The 23,301-nt window shown below is 43.5% G+C and overlaps 1 protein-coding gene across 6 annotated transcripts in view; it reads right to left on the reverse strand.

The window, feature by feature from the left end:
* Positions 1 to 23,301, reverse strand: part of ERICH3 (glutamate rich 3) — a 60,932-nt gene that overhangs the window by 14,310 nt on the left and 23,321 nt on the right. For 2 of the 6 annotated variants that reach the window (XM_069738280.1, XM_069738281.1), the window contains exons 3-13: positions 22,761 to 22,886; positions 20,863 to 20,934; positions 18,334 to 18,459; positions 13,603 to 13,764; positions 12,290 to 12,493; positions 11,537 to 11,717; positions 9,625 to 9,811; positions 9,200 to 9,495; positions 3,615 to 3,836; positions 1,938 to 2,042; positions 680 to 1,111 (exon numbers count right to left, since the gene is read on the reverse strand). In XM_069738280.1, the coding sequence (XP_069594381.1) occupies positions 680 to 1,111; positions 1,938 to 2,042; positions 3,615 to 3,836; positions 9,200 to 9,495; positions 9,625 to 9,811; positions 11,537 to 11,717; positions 12,290 to 12,493; positions 13,603 to 13,764; positions 18,334 to 18,459; positions 20,863 to 20,934; positions 22,761 to 22,886 (2,113 nt within the window). The remainder of the gene's footprint in view (positions 1 to 679; positions 1,112 to 1,937; positions 2,043 to 3,614; positions 3,837 to 9,199; positions 9,496 to 9,624; positions 9,812 to 11,536; positions 11,718 to 12,289; positions 12,494 to 13,602; positions 13,765 to 18,333; positions 18,460 to 20,862; positions 20,935 to 22,760; positions 22,887 to 23,301) is intronic. The other 4 variants (XM_069738284.1, XM_069738282.1, XM_069738283.1 and 1 more) reach the window with 3 other exon arrangements.

Genomic DNA, 23,301 nt, shown 5'->3' on the forward strand with positions numbered 1-23,301 from the left:
AGATCCGCTCTATGGTGGATCTAATAACAAGTGTTCAGTTTACCTGCAGCGCCACCCCAGGTGAAATGAAGTATCACACAATTCTCACTAATGTCGGTGGATTGTCTGTGACGCAAGGTTATGCATTTTTTTGTAGTCACTCTGCTTTGGCTAATAAGGGTGGTCTACCTATTCCACTGGGGCAGCACGGTGGCGCAGTGGTTAGCACAGCAGCCTTGCAGCGCTGGAGTCCTGGGTTCAAATCCAACCAAGGACAACATCTGCAAAGAGTTTGTATGTTGTCACCGTGTTTGCGTGGGTTTCCTCCGGGTAATCCGGTTTCCTCCCACATTCCAAAGACATACTGATAGGGAATCTAGATTGTGAGCCCCATTGGTGACAGCGACGATAATGTCCATAAAGCGGTATGGAATATGGTATCGCTATATAAAAATAAAGATGATTATTATTATTATTCAGGTCCCTCACTTGTTAACTCAATTCATAGGATATTTGAAAATGGGTTTTCTAAATCTTTGAACATCTGTTTTTCCATAGTACAATAATTATTTTATATTTATTACAAATAAGAGTAGAGAAAGAATGATATTCGGCATGCTTGGCTGGGTAGACACACTGGTATCACAGAACAGGTGGCATGCAGGTCAGGTGCACACTGCAGATCTCTTCCTATACTCACCACCCTCCTCATCACTCGTGAGCTTACTCTCCAAGTCATCTTCTGCCTCAGACTTGTCCTCCTCCTCCACATGACCTAATGTTCCACCATCATTTACCTGCTCGTTGTCAGGACTCACACAGTCTGATTTTCTATCACCTTCTGGTCTATCTGACAGTGGTTCATCTACATCATCTTGACCTTCAATATTCTCATGTTCCTCACTAAGTGTTCCCAGCATGCCCTTGTCTTCCTCTTCTGGTTCTTTCAGCTCAAGGTCCTTGTCTAAGTCATGGTTGCCGGAGTCTGGATTAGTTTTGTTCATTTCCTTCTCCTGGTCCATTTCTGCCTCATGGTCTCCATTTGTTTCTTGACTGTCGTCATGGTCGGAGTCATCTTCACTTGAACGATCTACTGAACTGCTAGAGGAGATTGACTCTTTGCGTTCCCTATCTACAACAGGAAGAAAAAATGTCAAATCTTAACGTGCGCTCAACCAATGCACCAAAATGTGTCAAAGATCTGTAACATGGAATATCTTGGCCACATTATATATAATCATGTCTGATTTGGGTCCAGCTTGAGTGTCATCTTTAAGGGGTCTTCCCACTAAATGGATTCATCATCTATCCATAAGATACGCGATAAATGACCCTCTAAGTTCTTATTGCTGAAACAACAACTGATCTCAAAATCTGGGTGAGTATGCTCAACCACCACTCCACTCTGGAATGAAAGAGGTAGCCAACCTGACCATCCCAAACATATGATTGGTGCACTAGATAAACATCATCACCAGTGCATCAAAATATAAAAATTAAACAAATAAAAAACAATGAAGGCAGAACTGGCGCACTGTCTTTTCCCAAGCGTAAGCTCTGCGAGGGCGGGGCATGGCTGTGTTGCTCTGTTTTGCTCCGCCCATGAGGTTCTTTTTTAGGCTTATCACAGTATATATCGGCTTCACACCATAATTTTTTACTGTCACTTACCTTAAACAGTCAAAGAAAGGATGTCGAGGTATAGTAAATGCATTAGAAGCATAAATTACACCAGTACTAATTCTCAGTGCCATTTCCAGCTATGACGGGGCATTTAATTAACTGAATAATTAAAGTAAGGAAATATTGATCACATAGAAATACTGATTGTAGAACATGCAGATTTAGTCATCTTAGATCAGAAATTTAGGAAAATTAAAAGATTGGCCCCCAAACTCCAAGTCAATTAGTTAATGCAATCAAAGGCGGATTCTGCCTCTTGATTTCTGATTCCAAACCTTTCTCCGTCCGACCGTTCTGTCGCAGTACTCTATGTTCTCTATAAAGATTCTGGATTTTTCTCGCAGCCGAGTTCATTTCCTCGTCATCTGCGCTATGTTTCCCTATTCAATATGGAAAATAGAATATCAAAGGAGCCGCCGAGTTCAAAGGAAAAGAGAATTTCCGTAAGGAGGTAATGAAAGAAAAATGGGTGGACTGTGAAGCCTTCATTATTCGATGCGTCAATACTGAACCTTAAGGATTGCAATAAATATGGAAATAAAGATGAGAATACAGATAACTGATGCTTTGAGACACTGCATCCTCCAAAATAAGAGCTGCTCAGTGTAGCAGCGCACAGACTGGTATACAGGCTCTAAAGGAGCGAGCCTCCTGCATCACATCAATATACCATGGTACTGCATAAAGGGATGGAATTACGCAGAAAACCCCTTTCACTGACATCACTGTCATGACGACATCATTCATTCTTCTTCTAGCACCCCAGGACTCTTCGGATCAACCTTTGTCATTATTTACCCCCTTGCAGACAATTTATATTTCATTTTTTAGTTTTTTCCTATTATTATCTTCCCAAGTATCAACCCATTTTGTTTTACCAGCCATATCGTGGTACGAGGGCTTGTTTTTTTGTGGGAGAAGTTGCCGTTTGGAATGATGTCATTCACTTTACTATATAGTATATTGAATAACAGATAGAGAGAAATGGAAAAAAAATAAAAACACAATTCTGCCATTATTTTGGGGTTTTATTTTTTATGGCGTTCAATATGTGGTCAAAATGCGTCAGTGGATTATTGTGATACCAAAATTGTATAGATATTTTTATATTTGATAGAGGTAAAAGCAAATTCTAAACTTTGTAAAAAAAAAAAAAAAAAAGTTTGTGTGTCTCCATTTGCTGATACCCGTATTTTTTTTTAAATTTTTCCGTCCATGGAGCGGCGTGGGGACTTGTTTTTTGTGCAGCTAGATGACTTTCTATTGGTACCATTTTGGGGTACATACAACTTTTTGATAGATATTTATTACATTTTTGGTGGGAGTGACCATAAAACATGGCAATTCTGATGTTTTGATTTTTAATTTCTTTACACGATTTATTGCATGGGTACGTCCTATACCAGGAGGCGGTTACAAGGAGTCTTTCGGGGGTTGATTATGCCCTATATAGTAAGCACACCTTCATGTAGGGAAGCTTTTCCTGAGACGCACAGCTGTAGTTCCAAGATTGTTAAAAAAAAAAAGAAGTTATATGCAAATTAGGCTCTTGGTGTATTGTGGGCGGTCCATAACACTATTTCTCAGTCCAATGACAGCACAGGTGAAAATGAAGCCAGCTCCTTAAGGATTCATTTTTCTATAGAGCTAGATTAAGTGGGACATCCGTGTGTCAATCAATGAAGCAGAGGGAAGAGCCAAGTGGCCAGATTGAGGGATTGTGCTCTGGACCGCCTACAATGCACCAAATGTCTAATTTGCATATTATATAAAAAATCATTGCCACAGATTTTGGACTACAGCTATGCTTCTTTTGAGGAAAGAGGTTCCCTACATTAAAAAAAGTCTTAATAACTCCATTACAGGTATCTCCATTACCCCCCAAACTAACTTTAGGAGACGATTAATCATGAGGAGCAAGCGACAGAATAAATAGTAAGATAGTAACGAACCTTGTTCATCCTCGTAGTCGCTGTCCCTTTCATCCACCGCTCTGTCAGAAGCTTCTTGGGCGGCGTTTGATGCCACGCTGCTTCTCCATTCCTGGTTTACATCGTCTTTCTCACCATCCGAGGGGGACTTGGACATTTCCTGCTCTTCATCATCTAACCTTCCGTCTTTGTTATATTTCTCAACAGATTTGTTTTCCTCGAGTTCAAAATCTTCATCATAGTCTACAGGAAAAGCAAGCAGAAAAAAAAATCGTATATTTTACATGTTTTGAGGCTCATTTGAGTTCACAGCAGAAGGCGCTGTACCTGCCTCTCGTGTAGGACCGTAATAAAGGACTAATATATGTAGTCACTGAAATTATTAAAAGTATTCTTGTCATATTCGCAATAGAACACAATATATACCATACCCCGATATACAGCTCTCACGTATTAATAAGATCGTTATCTAGTGCCAGGTCACTTGCTCCTGATCTTCAGGCTGAGCTATTGCTAGGATGTACTGTAGGATCGCAAAGGAGATTTTAGATTAGCACCTTTAGGCCATGTTCACACGTTGTGTCGGGTCCCTGCGGGTTTTCCCGCAGCGGATTTGATAAATCTGCAGGACAAACCCGCTGCGGTTATCCCTGCAGATTTATCGCGGTTTGTCCTGCGGGTTCCGCTGCGGGATTTCCTACTATTGATGCTGCATATTCAGCAATATGCAGCATCAATAATAATGTTAAAAATAATAAAATCATGATATACTCACCCTCTGACGTCCCGATCTCCTCAATGCTGCAGGCGGCGGTCCGGTTCCAAAGATGCTGTGCGAGAAGGACCTTCGTGACGTCACGGTCATGTGACCGCGACGTCACCGCAGGCCCTGTTCGCACAGCAACCCAGACCGGACGGCCACGTGCAGCGCTGAGACTTCAGGGGTGAGTATAACATTATTTTTTATTTTAATTCTTTTTTTTTTTACCACAAATATGGTTCCCGGGGCCTGGAGTCTCCTCTCCTCCACCCCGGGTATAACCCGCACATTATCCGCTTACTTCCCGCATGGTGTGCACAGCCCCATGCGGGAAGTAAGCGGATCAATGCATTTCTATGGGTGCAGAATCGCTGCGATTCTCCACAAAGAAGTGACATGCTGCGGGTTATAAACCGCTGCGTTTCTGCGCGGTTTTTCCCGCAGCATGTGCACAGCGGTTTGTGGTTTCCATAGGGTTTACAGGTTACTGTAAACGCAATGGAAACTGCTGCGGACTCGCAGCATCAAAATCGCCGCAGTTCCGTGGTAAAAACCGCAACGTGTGCACATAGCCTTAGGCTGTGTGCACACGAAGCAGATTTGGTGCAGAATTTTCTGCATAAAATCTGCATCTCCTGGCAGAATCCGCAGATGCGTTTTTTGTGCGTTTTTTATCCCTTTTTTGTGCAGATTTTACCAATGAATTTCTATAATGGAGGGGTGCAGAAACGCTGCAGAACTGCACAAAAGAAGTGACATGCACTTCTTTGAAATCTGCAGCGTTTCTGCGCAGATTTTTCTGCACCATGTGCACAGCTTCTTTTTTTTTTCACATTGATTTACATTGTACTGTGATCACAGTGCAGTTCTGCAGCGTTTCTGCTGCAGAAAAATCTGCTGCAGTTCTGCACTAAATCTGCATCGTGTGCACATACCCTAAAGGCTTTAATGCTGAATATCAGTAACATCAATGGCGGAAAGTGTATATAGAGGAAGGGGGCCCCATAGCAAGGATTATAACAGGGCAACCTGCTGGTGCCATCACGCTACTAATTACGGTTATAGAATGCTATGGTAGACCATTACATTATGCCATAATCCTCTGATCACTTGGGGTCCCTACCAGTGCGAGTGAGGCCCTCCTGGTTACCTGGTTATGGTGGCATGGAGTGCAGAAAAAGACCAGCTAACTAGCCTTCTAAAGGACCTGAGGGGGTCCGATATCCCCAAAATTAAATGATAACACTTCGAAGTGATGAAAACCCACCGCATAATGTCAATGCTTTTTTGCAACAGCATCTATTTCCATAAAATATTTTGGCTGCATGAACGATAACCGCATCAGATACCTTTACACAGTTTTTCCATTAATTTCTGTGGTTTCGAGATTGTCATTTTACAGGTAAAACGCGAAATAAATGGGCCGAAATTATCAGTATTGTCTAAACAGATGAAGTGTCTCAGTTGCCCATAGCAACCAATCAGAGCTCAGCTTTCATTTCTTAAACTGCTGTGGTAAAATGAAAGCTGCGCTGTGATTGGTTTCTCTGGGCTGAAGCCTTGATAAATGAGGCCTAGCAGGGTAAATTTATAAAGCCTGTCGCTTTCTTGTCCATAACAACCAATCGTAGAGCGGCTTTCAATCTACCACAGCAGCTTAAAAAATGAAAGCTGAGCTCTGAATGGTTACTAGGGACAGTTAAGACAGTCTTCATAAATAGACCCCAATGTCATTCACCTTTAAAAACTGTGTAAAACAACAAGCAAAATGGTGAGAAAATGTTGTTTTTTTACCATTTGTTTGGAAATAATTCTAGTAAATGAATTCAGTTATTGTACGGCCAGTGTATAGACGATCTCAGCTCCTGTTTTTGACGTCCTTTCAAATAAAGGTACCGTCACACATAACGATATCGTTAACGATATTGTTGCTTTTTGTGATGTAGCAACGATATCGTTAAGGAAATCGTTATGTGTGACAGCGACCAACGATCAGGCCCCTGCTGGGAGATCGTTGGTCGCTGAACAAAGTCCAGAACTTTATTTCGTCGCTGGATCTCCCGTGGACATCGCTGGATCGGCGTGTGTGACACCGATCCAGCGATGTCTTCACTGGTAACCAGGGTAAACATTGGGTTACTAAGCGCAGGGCCGCACTTAGTAACCCGATGTTTACCCTGGTTACCTGTGTAAACGTTAAAAAAACAAACATTACATACTTACCTTCAGCTGTCTGTCCCCGGCGCTCTGCGTCTCTGCACTCCTCCTTCATCCTGTGTCAGCGCCGGTCAGCCGGAAAGCACAGTGGTGACGTCACCGCTCTGCTTTCCGGCTGACCGGCGCTGACAGTGCAGAGGAAAGCAGAGCGCCGGAGGACAGACAGCTGAAGGTAAGTATGTAGTGTTTGTTTTTTTTAACGTTTATGCTGGTAACCATGGTAAACATCGGGTTACTAAGCGCGGCCCTGCGCTTAGTAACCCGATGTTTACCCTGGTTACCCAGGGACCTCGGGATCGTTGGTCGCTGGAGAGCTGTCTGTGACAGCTCTCCAGCGACCACACAGCGACGCTGCAGCGATCGACATCGTTGTCGGTATCGCTGCAGCGTCGCTGAGTGTGAAGGTACCTTAAGTGATAGCCCCAAACTGTGCTGGAGCCTCGGCCTTCCATGGCCTCATCCGCAAAGCAATCATGTAGATCTGTGGTGGGTACGATCACTTTGATGGGTGGGTACGAACCTCTTATCAAGGTTCTTCTTAAATTCCCCTCTAAGCTCCTGGGCCCCAATGCAAACTTGGTAATAGCGCCCCTTCTACTATACGCCATCGGTATCACAGTATGTCTGACCACTACCTCCGCGCCCCTACAGCTATACAGGAACATTATTCGCCACCGCGCCCTCTACTATCAACAAATGTCCCAATGTGGCACTGTGCAAAATATACGGGGAAGTCTTAAAGATTATACGCGGAAGTCTTACAGATTATACAGGGAAGTCTTGCAGATTATACGGGGAAGTCTTACAGATTATACGGGGAAGTCTTGGAGATTATACGCGGAAGTCTTACAGATTATACGGGGAAGTCTTGCAGATTATACGGGGAAGTCTTGCAGATTATACGGGGAAGTCTTACAGATTATACGGGGAAGTCTTACAGATTATACGGGGAAGTCTTGCAGATTATACGGGGAAGTCTTGCAGATTATACGGGGAAGTCTTACAGATTATACGGGGAAGTCTTGCAGATTATACGGGGAAGTCTTACAGATTATACGGGGAAGTCTTACAGATTATACAGGGAAGTCTTGCAGATTATACGGGGAAGTCTTACAGATTATACAGGGAAGTCTTGCAGATTATACGGGGAAGTCTTACAGATTATACGGGGAAGTCTTACAGATTATACGGGGAAGTCTTGCAGAATATGACTTTTTTTAAATAAATAAATGATGAGCTGCAGCACCTGACATCGGCCAGGATGCGATATATCACTACGTGCTGTTCTGGCGCCACTTATTGTTTATATTAGGCTGCTAAAACAGATGAGTTTGTCAGGTGTCGAATTTTCTATCCTTAAGTCCTGAATATGAGACTATCGAAATTAAAAGCCCTGAAGATCCGCCTTAAGGAATAGATCCACCTTTGTGCACCGTTTTATTGTACATGTATTATACTCCAGAGCAGAATTCATAATTATTCTACATAGCACTGAAAACAGTGAATAACATTGCCATCATGTAAATCAGGATCAGTGCAGGATCAGTAATGTAATGTATGTACACAGTGACTGCACCAGCAGAATAGTGAGCGCAGCTCTGGAGTATAATTCAGGATGTAACTCAGGATCAGTAATGTAATGTATGTACACAGTGACTGCACCAGCAGAATAGTGAGTGCAGCTCTGGAGTATAATTCAGGATGTAACTCAGGATCAGTAATGTAATGTATGTATACAGTGACTGCACCAGCAGAATAGTGAGCGCAGCTCTGGAGTATAATTCAGGATGTAACTCAGGATCAGTAATGTAATGTATGCACACAGTGACTGCACCAGCAGAATAGTGAGTGCAGCTCTGGGGTATAATACAGGATGTAACTCAGGATCAGTAATGTAATGTATGTACACAGTGACTGCACCAGCAGAACAGTGAGTGCAGCTCTGGAGTATAATACAGGATGTAACTCAGGATCAGTAATGTAATGTATGTACACAGTGACTGCACCAGCAGAATAGTGAGTGCAGCTCTGGGGTATAATACAGGAGGTAACTCAGGATCAGTAATGTAATGTACGTACACAGTGACTGCACCAGCAGAATAGTGAGTGCAGCTCTGGAGTATAATACAGGATGTAACTCAGGATCAGTAATGTAATGTACGTACACAGTGACTGCACCAGCATAATAGTGAGTGCAGCTCTGGAGTATAATACAGGATGTAACTCAGGAACAGTAATGTAATGTATGTACAGTGACTGCACCAGCAGAATAGTGAGTGTAGCTCTGGGGTAGAATACAGGATGTAACTCAGGATCAGTAATGTAATGTATGTACACAGTGACTGCACCAGCAGAATAGTGAGTGCAGCTCTGGAGTATAATACAGGATGTAACTCAGGATCAGTAATGTAATGTATGTACACAGTGACTGCACCAGCAGAATAGTGAGTGTAGCTCTGGAGTTTACACAGTGAGTAAACTTTTTTTGAAAATTATATAAAGTTGCAGAAGGGTGAAGAAGCTGTTTTGACACCTGTGTGGCAATAACATATGTATACTGTGAAATAAAACATGTATATGTAGACTTGTAAAGATATGACATGAAGATTTCATCTCCTGCACAATTTACCATCCTTGTCTTCATCATCAGCTTCATAGTCATCCGTCTTGTAGTCCTTATTCTCTTCTCCTTCCTCCTCATAGTCCATGATTGACTTTTCCTCAGTTTTCTGGTCGTCCTCGTCACCATCTTCCTCACATACTGAGCTCCTCTTTTCGTTCTCCTTGCTGTCCTCTTCTTGTTCTTTTTTGTCGCTATGCTCTTCATCACCATCGTCCTCGTCACTGTCCTTTTTGTCTTTTTCCTTGGTCTTACTCTTCGGTGGAGGAGATGGCTTTTTATCCAGGCCCATTGAAATGATGCACCTAGGAAGGGAAATCATTAAGATAACAGATTTACAAAACCAGATGCAGCAGAATTGTGGCCTAATTGCCCAAATCTGCCCCACATTGGTATTTGCGGAGTTTGGATGTCGGGAGCTCTACGGATCATACCTGTAACAAGGAGAAGCTCCCTCAATATTGATGAATCCAAAATATCCATTTTTGCCCCCGAGCCGCGCTCCCTTGCGATGTTTATATTCGCAGCAAGAGCTAAGCCGGTCCACCTGGATCCCATTAATGTAAAACGTGAGGCTGAACGGAAAACCGCGGTGTCGTCTAGAGACCAAACTGAAGCTGTCTGCAACAAACCAAGCAAAAAAACAAAACAAAAAACAGTAACAGCAGATCTACTAGGAGATGATTTATACAGTTTACACATTTCCACAGTTTCAAACACTAATCATTAAAAGATATATAGGATACAGGCATGTTCTAGAATAATAATTGCCTAATATATTGGGGCAGGTCTTTCAGTGATATTTCATTGGTTGTCATTTGAATCTTCTCCAATGTAATTTTCAGAATTTCACCCTTTAGCTATGAAGGTACTTGGATGACTTGCAGACCTATAACAATACTCTAAGGACTGCTTACTTCAGATTTCCAAGAAACCACTTGACTTTCTGTTTGTATTAGCACCACCTCGTGAGAATATGAACTCATGTAGCCACAGGAACTTCTGGCTGTACAGGAGACTCCATCACCCACTCACTAGCTTGTTTTAGGTCCCTTCCACTTATCCATCTACAGAATGTGACATCTAGGACAGAGGCACATCCTAGAAATCGCTGGAATGATAATTGTCTAATATATTAGAACGGGATTATAAATTATTGTACACTGCATGTACTTTAATACATTTCCATTAATGTTATCACCAGAACAGCACCCTTTAGCTGTGAGGTTACTTAGAGGTACATCTAATAAAAGACTCTTTACTAAGAAATCAGACTTTTCTTTTTTTTTTTTTTTTTTTTTTTAACTACTTGATTTTCTGTACTGCCTCAAACCTATTTGGTCACACTAACTTCCGACTGGTGTACAGACGACTCCCATCTCTCTTTCACGAGATTGTTTTCGGTCGCTCCTACTTATATAGCAGGAAACATGAGAATATTGAAACCTATCGGCTTAACATGGTAAATAATGAATTTTGCATTAGTCGTCTTCAGTTATAACGCCGTTAGCACAGTTACGAGATTTCCCGGACAACTATTGTTATCACTAATGTGATGCTACATGAATTTTGCACAGCGATAAGAATCTCTGCGAAACCACTAGCAGCACAGGAATTATGTCAACGAAAGGAAATCGGATCTCCTTACACTGACTACTGAGATTGTGGTGGGCTCGTGCTTGTACGCAGCAGTCAATCAGAACTTTAGGCTACCTAAAACTGCAAAACAAAGTATTTTAGCGGTCGTAGGTGAACCCTAGTGGCCCCTACTGGGATTCAAGCTCGGGAACTGTAGTATAAAAGGCAGAAACTCAAACAGTGAGCTTAAGGCTTCACCGTTGTGCAGGAGAGGATTTTCTCTGCCTAAAAATCTTCATTTTCTTAATCTGCTACAATATACAGATAGATCTCTATACGCCAATACATTATATATACGGTATATAGTTTGAAAAATAAAAAATAAAAATAATGGTGCAACAAAACAATTACGATAAAAAACTGTATTTTTAAAAAATGTGTTTAAGTTACTGTCACAAACCAGTAAAGAACGTGGACATATCAGTTGTAACAACCCGTGCAATACAGTGAACACTTCATTTATGGTAATCTGTAAATAGCATAAATGAAAATTGCCCGATTATTTTCGTATTTGCAAAGGACTTTAACACCTGGTCATACATAATGGTTTTAATTTTTTTTGTTGTTTTGTAAAAAAAAAATAAAAATAAAAAAAAATGTATTGATGCCATTTTATATACGGTATGTGTGTGATGTGTATATGCAGGGGGGGGGGGGGGGTGTCAGGTCCCAAAGGCGCCCGTGTTTTAGGTCTCTGCTTTCCCTCACCTTCTTCCAGGAGTTTTCCTTTAAAGACGCAGAGGTTCTCGCCCCCGCAGTGTTGCTGGAAGACTTTTATCTCGTCCTTGTAGTCGTCAACCTCGTGTGATAAATGCACGTTTTTTCCCCGGTAAACCATGGTAATCTTCACGTTACTGTGCAAGGACGTTTTATGAAATTTTACGGCGTCCTGGAGAGAACGGGAAATAAATCAGATGATTCCTCCGGTAAATCACCGCGGTATCTGACACCGCCGTATAACACCATAACATGTCACACGCCGGGGTCTGTCCCTGATAACCGCCTCCGGGGAACTTTAATAATCTTGTTCAGCTCTTGTCATACAATTCTCTTGATTTATTTTTTTTTTTAAAGATTTTTTTTTCTTTTGAAAGGGGGGCTCTCGAAAAACATCTGAACTGGAGAAAAAGAAGTGGCGGTATTTCAGTGGTAAATATCAAACGTATAAAAGAATAGCACTAAGCATTAAATGGTGAAAAAAAAAAAAAATTCCACCATTTTTGTTCGGGTTTCATTTTAAGAAAAATAGAGATGTGGTCCTCCTCTGTGTGACCACTTAAGTCACAATTGACCAAAGCATCTAAAGGGTTAAGCTGCAGCGATTGATCGGCGCTCATCAGGCCGCTACATACTTCGCCCCCCAAAACGTGCTGTACATGGAGGGGCTGACATATCGTTATAGGGTAAGTGCTGCATTTCCTCTACATAGATACCAGAGGAGATATCTCATTTTCTTCTCACCTTGGCAGGGGCGTCAGGCCCATCTGGGGTGGTGGTGGGCCGGTATCGCCTCCCTCTGGAGGTTGAGCTCATGGTCAGTTTCGGGTGCTTTTGGGGCGGTGGTGGAACCGGCGTCACGAAATTGTTAATGATAGGAAGTCGATAAGGCGATATCCCTGAGGTGTGCTCGGTGCTGTGCAGCATTCTCAGGATCTCCTTGTCTGTCTGGATAAAGGTAAGGGAAAAAAAAAGCTAAGAAATGTTCAGAAACCATCAGCAAGTTGCTGTTGGTGGATCTGCTTATTGTTAGCTGGATACAATATATCTAATATAAAGCCATCTATGTCTTACTTCAATCTATTCGGTACTGCAGGCTCGGACTGGCCTAGGGGGAAACAGGCGAATCCCCGGACAAGCAGAGCCTCCAGATAAGCAGAGCCCCCCAGATAAGCAGAGCCTCCAAAATAAGCAGAGCCTCTCAGATAAGCAGAGCCCCCCAGACAAGCAGAGCCCCCCAGACAAGCAGAGCCCCCCAGACAAGCAGAGCCTCCCAGACAAGCAGAGCCCCCCAGATAAGCAGAGCCTCCCAGATAAGCAGAGCCCCCCAGATAAGCAGAGCCTCCCAGATAAGCAGAGCCCCCCAGATAAGCAGAGCCTCCCAGATAAGCAGAGCCTCCAAAATAAGCAGAGCCTCTCAGATAAGCAGAGCCCCCCAGACAAGCAGAGCCCCCCCCAGACAAGCAGAGCCCCCCAGATAAGCAGAGCCTCCCAGACAAGCAGAGCCCCCCCCCAGACAAGCAGAGCCCCCCAGATAAGCAGAGCCTCCCAGATAAGCAGAGCCCCCCCAGACAAGCAGAGCCTCCCAGATAAGCAGAGCCTCCAAAATAAGCAGAGCCCCCCAGATAAGCAGAGCCCCCCAGATAAGCAGAGCCCCCAGATAAGCAGGGCCCCCAGATAAGCAGGGCCCCCAGATAAGCAGAGCCCCCCCAATAAGCAGAGCCCCCTAGATAAGCAGAGCCCCCTAGATAAGCAGAGCCCCCTAGATAAGCAGAGCCCCCTAGATAAGCAGAGCCCCCTAGATAAGCAGAGCCTGGTACAGTACACTTCGGGCACTATATGCAGACAACGTCATTTATTTAACAAACTGGACATTTCATTATTTTACGGAACCATGGGCTGAAATAACAAAAAAGGAGCAAATCGCATCGTATCCTCCATCCACGGCCAATAATATTTGTATGTGGCTGAAGAGTGGGCCCCCCAGATCGCCATTACTGGTGAGCCCCCGATAGATATTAGATGAGTGGATAGATGCTTTCTCATTTTCATCTCACCGGACGGGCGCAGCGTTGATCGTCCTCATCAGCCGAGTGTTTCTGCCGGGGAGCTGTGGACATTTTGGGTACATTACCAGAAGAGGAGTTGACTGGCAGCGGCTGGAGACGGACGGGACGCTGCATATTACCGGGGGCGGTGTTTGGACGAAGAGATGAAGACTTTATAGTTGTAAAGAAAGAATGAATTATTGTTATTTACACACATTCAGCATTAATACTCAATGGAGAATTTGTTTTCACACATACAGTGGCATGTAAAAGTTTGGGCGCCCCTGGCCAAAATTACTGTTAGCAGCTAAGCAAGTTGAAGATGAAATGATCTCTAAAAGGCCTAGAGTTAAAGATGACACGTTTCCTTTGTATTTTTGGCAAAAAAATAAAAAAATAAAAAAAAATATATATATATATATATATATATATATATATATATATATATATATATATATATATATATATATATATATATAGATATATATATACAGTGGGGCAAAAAAGTATTTAGTCAGTCAGCAATAGTGCAAGTTCCACCACTTAAAAAGATGAGAGGCGTCTGTAATTTACATCATAGGTAGACCTCAACTATGGGAGACAAACTGAGAAAAAAAAATCAAAAAAACAGTCAATGTGATTTTCTGATCATTTTATTTGCATATTATGGTGGAAAATAAGTATTTGGTCAGAAACAAAATTTCATCTCAATACTTTGTAATATATCCTTTGTTGGCAATGACAGAGGTCAAACGTTTTCTGTAAGTCTTCACAAGGTTGCCACACACTGTTGTTGGTATGTTGGCCCATTCCTCCATGCAGATCTCCTCTAGAGCAGTGATGTTTTTGGCTTTTCACTTGGCAACACGGACTTTCAACTCCCTCCAAAGGTTTTCTATAGGGTTGAGATCTGGAGACTGGCTAGGCCACTCCAGGACCTTGAAATGCTTCTTACGAAGCCATTCCTTTGTTGCCCTGGCGGTGTGCTTTGGATCATTGTCATGTTGAAAGACCCAGCCACGTTTCATCTTCAATGCCCTTGCTGATGGAAGGAGGTTTGCACTCAAAATCTCACGATACATGGCCCCATTCATTCTTTCATGTACCCGGATCAGTCGTCCTGGCCCCTTTGCAGAGAAACAGCCCCAAAGCATGATGTTTCCACCACCATGCTTTACAGTAGGTATGGTGTTTGATGGATGCAACTCAGTATTCTTTTTCCTCCAAGCACGACAAGTTGTGTTTCTACCAAACAGTTCCAGTTTGGTTTCATCAGACCATAGGACATTCTCCCAAAACTCCTCTGGATCATCCAAATGCTCTCTAGCAAACTTCAGACGGGCCCGGACATGTACTGGCTTAAGCAGTGGGACACGTCTGGCACTGCAGGATCTGAGTCCATGGTGGCGTAGTGTGTTACTTATGGTAGGCCTTGTTACATTGGTCCCAGCTCTCTGCAGTTCATTCACTAGGTCCCCCCGCGTGGTTTTGGGATTTTTGCTCACCATTCTTGTGATCATTCTGACCCCACGGGGTGGGATTTTGCGTGGAGCCCCAGATCAAGGGAGATTATCAGTGGTCTTGTATGTCTTCCATTTTCTAATTATTGCTCCCACTGTTGATTTCTTCACTCCAAGCTGGTTGGCTATTGCAGATTCAGTCTTCCCAGCCTGGTGCAGGGCTACAATTTTGTTTCTGGTGTCCTTTGACAGCTCTTTGGTCTTCACCATAGTGGAGTTTGGAGTCAGACTGTTTGAGGGTGTGCACAGGTGTCTTTTTATACTGATAACAAGTTTAAACAGGTGCCATTACTACAGGTAATGAGTGGAGGAAAGAGGAGACTCTTAAAGAAGAAGTTACAGGTCTGTGAGAGCCAGAAATCTTGATTGTTTGTTTCTGACCAAATACTTATTTTCCACCATAATATGCAAATAAAATGATAAAAAAACAGACAATGTGATTTTCTGGATTTTTTTTTCTCAGTTTGTCTCCCATAGTTGAGGTCTACCTATGATGTAAATTACAGACGCCTCTCATCTTTTTAAGTGGTGGAACTTGCACTATTGCTGACTGACTAAATACTTTTTTGCCCCACTGTGTGTGTGTGTATATATATATATATATATATATATATATATATATATATATATATATATATATATATATATATTTTTTTTTTTTTTTTTTTTTTTTTTTTTCTTCATCTTTTACATTTTAGAACTTACACAAAGGAAAATGGGACAATGCAGAAGTTTGGGCACCCTTGGAGATTTGTGTGCTCAACAACTTTGACCAAGGTTTTCAGATCCTAATTATCCTGTTAGGGTTATGGCTTCTTCACTATCATCGTTAGGAAAGGTCAGATGATGCAAATTTTCCAGCTTTATAAAATCCCAACCTCCTATAACCTTGTGCTAAAGAACAGCAGCCATGGGTTCTTCTAAGCAGCTGCACAGCACTCTGAAAATGATGGAGGCCACAAACAAGGAGAAGCTAGAAGAAGATAGCAAAGTGTTTTCAAGTTGCCTTTTTCTCAGTTCAAAATGTAATTAAGAAATGGCAGTTATCATGAACAGTGGAGGTCAAGATAAGGTGTGGAAGACCAAGCAAAATGTCAGTGAGAGCTGAGTGTAGGAGTGCTAGAGAAGCAAATCAGAACCCCAACTTGACTGCAAAAGACCTTCAGAAAGATTCAGCAGACTCTGGAGTTGTGGTACATTGTTCTACTGTTCAGAGACACCTGCACAAATATGGCTTTCATGGAAGAGTCATCAGAAGAAAACCTCTCCTGTGTCCTCAAGATAAAATTCAGCATTAGAAGTATGCAAAAGAACATCTAATCAAGCCTGATTAATTTTGGGAACAAGTCCTGTGGACCAATGACATTGAAAGAGAACTCTTTGTACACAACAATCAAAGATATATATGGAGAAAATAAGAGCACAGAATTTCAGGAAAAGAACATCTTGCCGACCATTAAGCATAGGGGTGGATACATCATGCTTTGGGGTTGTGTTGAAGCCAATGGCTGGGGGAACATTTCACGGGTAGAGGGAAGAATAGATTCAATGAAATTTCAGCATATTCTAGATGCAAACATAACATCATCTGTAAAAAAGCTGAAGGTGAAAAGCTGAAGAGGATGACTTCTACAAATTAATAATCCTAAACACACGTCACAATCCACAATAGACGACCTCAAACGGTGCAAGATGAAGGTTTTACAATGGCCCTCACGGTCCCCTGATCTGAACATCATTGAAAATCTGTGGCTAGACCTCAAAATATCAGAGAAGGCAAGACGCCCCAGGAATCTCACAGAACTGGAGGAATTCTCTCTCCATTGAAGATTGGAGGAAAATCCCTCTTGTCTGGCTACAAAAAGCGTTTACAAGCTGATACTTTCAGAGGGCGCTACTAGGTACTAACCATGCAGGGTGCACAAACTTTTGCATCGACACATTTTCCTTTTTGTATTCTTAAAAATGTAAAAGATTTTTTTTTCCTAAAGTACAAAGGAAATGTGTCACCTGTAACTTTAGACCTTTTAGATCATTTCATCTTCAACTTGCCTAACTGTTCACAATAACAATCATTTTGACCAGGGGTGTACAAACTTAGTGATATTGCTCTATAGTATCTGACGGCATGGAAATCTTCCCGGCACATTATGGCGGTAGGTTGGGGATGTGAATACTTGTCAGCGGTCTTATTGTATAATGCTGTTTATTGGAATAATCGCTGTGTTGACATTGTGCAATTATTACTATTATGTTGCGGACTCGTCGCGGTTCGTTCCATTCCAGGAGAGCAGTAAATATTTGGGTATTGTTGTGAATGTGAACAGGCCGAGGTCAGGGGAATTAGAATGTGTCAGGGAAGAGGCCGGGACGTGGAGATTGTTGCTGTTTGTGAAGCTTTTTATCGTCGCGCTCTGATGGGAGTAATCAAAAACAATAATAAACTGGCGCCAACTGTCTCCAACCTCCGCTGCCCCATAACTAGAGCACGGGACGGAGAATTGCAATAGTCTGGCACGGCAAGCAATGAATCTGGTCACAAATCACATGGAGACTTCAGAAGAAAGATTGAAGTCAACACTGAGGTCAGGCATGCAGTGGTACAACACAATACCGTCATAGGGCGCCGCCGCGGTGCAGGGGGGCTTATTATACCGCGCTATACCTCTGCCACATGATGGACACATGCACATCAGTCACATGATGGACACATGCACATCAGTCACATGATGGACACATGCACTACTCATACTGGACACATGCACATCAGTCACATGATGGACACATACACATTAGATACTGTTCACACACGAGATATACAGCACGCATGCAACACAGGATACATGTCACTCATCTAATGCGAGGCACATACTACACACAAGTCACATGCCGGATGAACACTACTTCCACTAGACTCATACTGGGCAGGTACCACGTTCACACTTCTCATATACTGGACACATGCATTGTTCTCATGCTCAGCGTATGCTGCACATATACTTGTCACGCATGTCATACATGCCGCACAGGCACCATTAACATAGTGGATATATGCCACATAAGCACCACCATCCTGAATACTGACCATTCACATGCTGGGCACATGCATCACATATAATGAACACATCCCAAATGCTGAGCACTCACAGACCCGGGGGAAGATCTGGGACGTGCTGATACTGCACCAATGAAAACTGCTTATACTCAGGTTTTCACTTACAGATTCAGAGGTATCAGAACGTTCATGATTCCCCAGACGTCTGTTGGTGCCACTCTTGGGTCCTGTAGGAGGGCGAGGGGAGAAGGCTGGGAAGGAGTCTCCTTCAGGCCCTTTGGAATGATCCACCTGTAACACCAATGCAACAGGAGTGCAACAGGAATGCAACAGGAGTGCAACAGAAGTGCAACAGGAGTGCAACAGAAGTGCAACAGGAGTGCAACAGAAGTGCAACAGGAGTGCAACAGAAGTGCAACAGGAGTGCAACAGAAGTGCAACAGGAGTGCAACAGAAGTGCAACAGGAGTGCAACAGAAGTGCAACAGGAGTGTAACAGAAGTGTAAAAGAAGTGTAACAGGAGTGCAACAGAAGTGCAACAGGAGTGTAACAGGAGTGCAACAGAAGTGCAACAGGAGTGTAAAAGAAGTGCAACAGGAGTGCAACAGGAGTGAAACAGAAGTGTAACAGGAGTGCAACAGAAGTGTAAAAGAAGTGCAACAGGAGTGCAACAGAAGTGCAACAGGAGTGCAACAGGAGTGCAACAGAAGTGTAAAAGAAGTGCAACAGGAGTGCAACAGAAGTGCAACAGGAGTGCAACAGGAGTGCAACAGAAGTGTAACAGGAGTGCAACAGGAGTGCAACAGAAGTGTAACAGGAGTGCAACAGGAGTGTAAAAGAAGTGCAACAGGAGTGCAACAGGAGTGTAACAGGAGTGCAACAGAAGTGCAACAGGAGTGCAACAGTAGCGTAACAGGAGTGTAACAGAAGTGTAACAGGAGTGCAACAGAAGTGCAACAGGAGTGCAACAGAAGTGTAACAGGAGTGTAACAGGAGTGTAAAAGAAGTGCAACAGGAATGCAACAGAAGTGTAACAGAAGTGTAACAGAAGTGTAACAGAAGTGCAACAGGAGTGCAACAGGAGTTCAACAGGAGTATAACAGAAGTGCATCAGAAGTGTAATAGAAATGCAACAGAAATGCAACATTTTCAGCATTAACTGTGTTATCTGCTCAGAAAAAGTTGTCAGTGAAAACTGATACAGGAAAAATCTATATCATTGTACCATGTTCGCCAGTAGATAGAAAAATATTACAATTTGAGAGTCCACAGTGGTTGATCCCTTTTAATGGCTAAGTGACAATTTGGTAACAATTTGCAACTTTCAAGACTACTCCGGTCTCTTCATCAGACATAGACTAATACAAAATCTGAAGAGTCACATTTTATGCACAACAGGGCACAGGAACAATGCAATAGATAAGACAGGTGACCTGAAGCAGGACTATCATCATGGGAGAGGGATGAACAGTTGTGGCCATAAATATTGGAACAGTTCATGGATAAGGAGTGTGAACATTTTACTGTCCTGTGATTGAGGTCTGGTCAAGGATTGTGATGCCCCCAAATAGTCTGAGGAGCAGATTCCTTAGGTGTAAAAAGAGATCAATCCTGGCAGAGACATAGTTCAGCTTTATTATGGCATTATTTATATTCCCTACTGTATATAAATATGTGACTCTTCAGATTTTGTGTTATTCTCCGCCTGATGAAGAGACCTGAGGAGTCTCCAAAGCTGGGATTTGCTACCATTTTTCAGGTAGCCATTAAAATGTATCAACCACTGAGGACTCTGAAACAGTGAAAAATTGCAACTTTTGGTTTATGCGTGGCAAGAGCGCCCCCTAGTGGACGTATGTGGGATTACCAGTTATATAACCACATTCTGCAGACAGGGAGGAGAACAAGTCATTTTAGATGAAAACTGTTTATTGTCAGGTTTTATGGGTCTGAAGACATTTCCTTCCATTCTACAGATTGATGCCACTGGTTCATAATCAGATCATAAAATTGTGCCTTTCTTTACTAAATGTTATAGAGGCGGCTCAGATAGTCACTATGGGTCTGTGGAAGGGAAACAAGAGTAATAATCAATCACTGCAACGTTAGGGACCGATCTAAGGACGGAGACTTCAACACCCAAGGCATTGCTACAACTGCAACATCAACTTAATATTTTGCTATGTAAAAAATGTAAGTAAAAGGAGACTTGGAAGCAGCAAAGATCTCAGGATTTTTTTTTTTTTAAAGGTCAAAAAATGAAAATTTGAGCTTGCATCCCTATACTGCAACTTATAATTGGTTAAAGCACCATTCCAGCAGGGGGGGGGGGGCTGTAGATTTAAGCCCCTGGTTATAAACCCACCCGCCAGCGTCTTCACTGTTTTCCAGATCTTTTGCTGCTTACTTCAGCTTTTGGTGTAAACTAAGCCACACAAGTCATTTGTTGCAATAAATCTAGCAAAAAAAGTTGCACATTTCCCATTTCTGCGCCATGCTGGCCAAAAGTTGGAAATCATTGCGTAGGGGCTTAAAGCCTGATTCCAGCGATGTGTGACTTTCTGGGCTGTGCGTTGTTTCAATAGCAATTATTGTTGGGTATAGCACTTAATACGTGGGAGCACAAGAGATCCTGCAGGTTAATCCCATCATCTTGGAAGGTTCCGCAGCTCAGGGGATATAACAGATTATTACCTTCAGTCTTTGCACTCGTTCTTTCCTGGCGAACGTTTCCAGTTTTCTCTTTACGTCAATTTGGTGACGTCGCTTGGAAGACAAAAAGATATAAAATAATGTCAGTTTAACGTGTGTAGCAAAAACAAACAAACAAAAAAAAAACAAAAAAACTTTACATCGGTGAAATTTTGTGACTGCTGCATGGAAATCATTTTTCAAATTACATGCAATACCGCTTTCTACCACCAGTGGCAGTAAGAGACAAGGATGCAGCACTGATCTGATATCGAGACCGAACACTGTGAAATGCGCCATCGTCACAGTGTGCCATCACCACAGTGCGCCATCCTCACAGTGCGCCATCACCACAGTGCGCCATCCTCACAACGCGCCATCCTCACAGTGCGCCATCCTCACAGTGCGCCATCCTCACAACGCGCCATCCTCACAGTGCGCCATCACCACAGTGCGCCATCCTCACAACGCGCCATCCTCACAGTGCGCCATCCTCACAACGCGCCATCCTCACAGTGCGCCATCACCACAGTGCGCCATCACCACAGTGCGCCATCCTCACAACGCGCCATCCTCACAGTGCGCCATCCTCACAGTGCGCCATCCTCACAACGCGCCATCCTCACAGTGCGCCATCTTCACAGTGCGCCATCTTCACAGTGCGCCATCTTCACAACGCGCCATCCTCACAGTGCGCCATCCTCACAGTGCGCCATCACCACAGTGCGCCATCTTCACAGTGCGCCATCTTCACAATGCGCCATCGTCACAACGCGCCATCCTCACAGTGCGCCATCCTCACAGTGCACCATCCTCAGTGCGCCATCTTCACAATGCGCCATCTTCACAATGCGCCATCCTCACAGTGCGCCATCCTCACAGTGCGCCATCCTCACAGTGCGCCATCCTCACAGTGCGCCATCTTCACAACGCGCCATCCTCACAACGCGCCAGTCACAACGCGCCATCGTCACAACGCGCCATCCTCACAACGGGCCAGTCACAACGCGCCATCGTCACAACGCGCCATCTTCACAATGCGCCATCTTCACAATGCACCATCGTCACAGTGCGCCATCGTCACAGTGCGGCCCCTCCCAGACGCCATTAACCTATTGTTGTAACCAGCATCTTCAGCGCTACAAAGTCGGGTAATGTGGAATACAATCGCTGCAACTCCTTTGAGTTCCCTTACGAATAATTTGACCTAAGTTCCGAGTATCGAATCATGAGATGTAAATCAGGTGCAGTGAGATAGATGTGGAGCGATGGTTTCCACCAATGTATTATTCACTAGGGTCCAATAATAGATCCTGTTTAGAGGAAGAACAATCGCTCAGTGACGGACGGGATAATGAGGCTTCTGCGAGCGCTCGCTGACTGCGGAGTAAAGTTACGCTTCATTCCTGTCTCACATCACAAGCTGCAAAGTGTCCGAGGAGAGGACGGTACCGGCTGCAGATGACAATATCCGTGTGTGCGGCGAAGCTCGGCTCCTACTAGTAAAATGACATCCCTGTGCCTGTAACCACCGTGACATTTATTTATTGTACCGATATGGCGCCACCATATTGCCAAGCACAGTACAGACATAATCACTTTTAAATTACAAAAAAGTTAGAACGTTTTTCCCACCAAGCTTTTATGTTGATGGTGGAGGTTCCTTGGAGGTTTGGCCGCCAGCGCTCATGTGTGACCTGTCTGAGCGCTGCTACTAAAGACGTCCTAATCTACACTGAGGACTGTAATCCAGCAGAGACGCCGTCCCGGTGAGACCGGTCGCCGTGGAAGGGCCTCTGTATGGAGGAGTCGGACGAGGAGCTGCATCTGGTGCTGGAAACAAGCACATCAATGGGCCGGACACATGGCCGCTACTGGACCGCCCCCGAGGAAGTGCTCACCTCCAGATCGAGGACCTTGTGGAATATCGCCTGGGCCAGACATTCCCGGATGTATTTCTGATGGTCTCGTCTCATCGCATTGATCCGGTATTCCTTTTCCGTCAGGATTCTCCCGCTTCTTGTGATCTGGAATATAAAATCAGGGTAAAGCAACAATTACAGAAGTGATTCTTGTTATTAGGGGGCATGCGGCAAAGTCCATAAAATGCAGGAATGACCAGATCCCCACACAAAGAAAAGAGAAAATAATGTGCTATAATAACCAAATTTGTGAGGAAGATCCCAGCAGGGCACTACCTAAAGTAATCTAATTAGGGAAGAAGATCCCAGCAGGGCACTACCTAAAGTAATCTAATTAGGGAAGAAGATCCCAGCAGGGCACTACCTAAAGTAATCTAATAAGGGAAGAAGATCCCAGCACGGCACTACCCAAAGTAATCTAATTAGGGAAGAAGATCCCAGCAGGGCACTACCTAAAGTAATCGAATTAGGGAAGAAGATCCCAGCAGGGCACTACCTAAAGTAATCGAATTAGGGAAGA

Source organism: Ranitomeya imitator, chromosome 8 (assembly GCF_032444005.1).
Source record: "Ranitomeya imitator isolate aRanImi1 chromosome 8, aRanImi1.pri, whole genome shotgun sequence".
Lineage (NCBI taxonomy): Eukaryota > Metazoa > Chordata > Amphibia > Anura > Dendrobatidae > Ranitomeya > Ranitomeya imitator.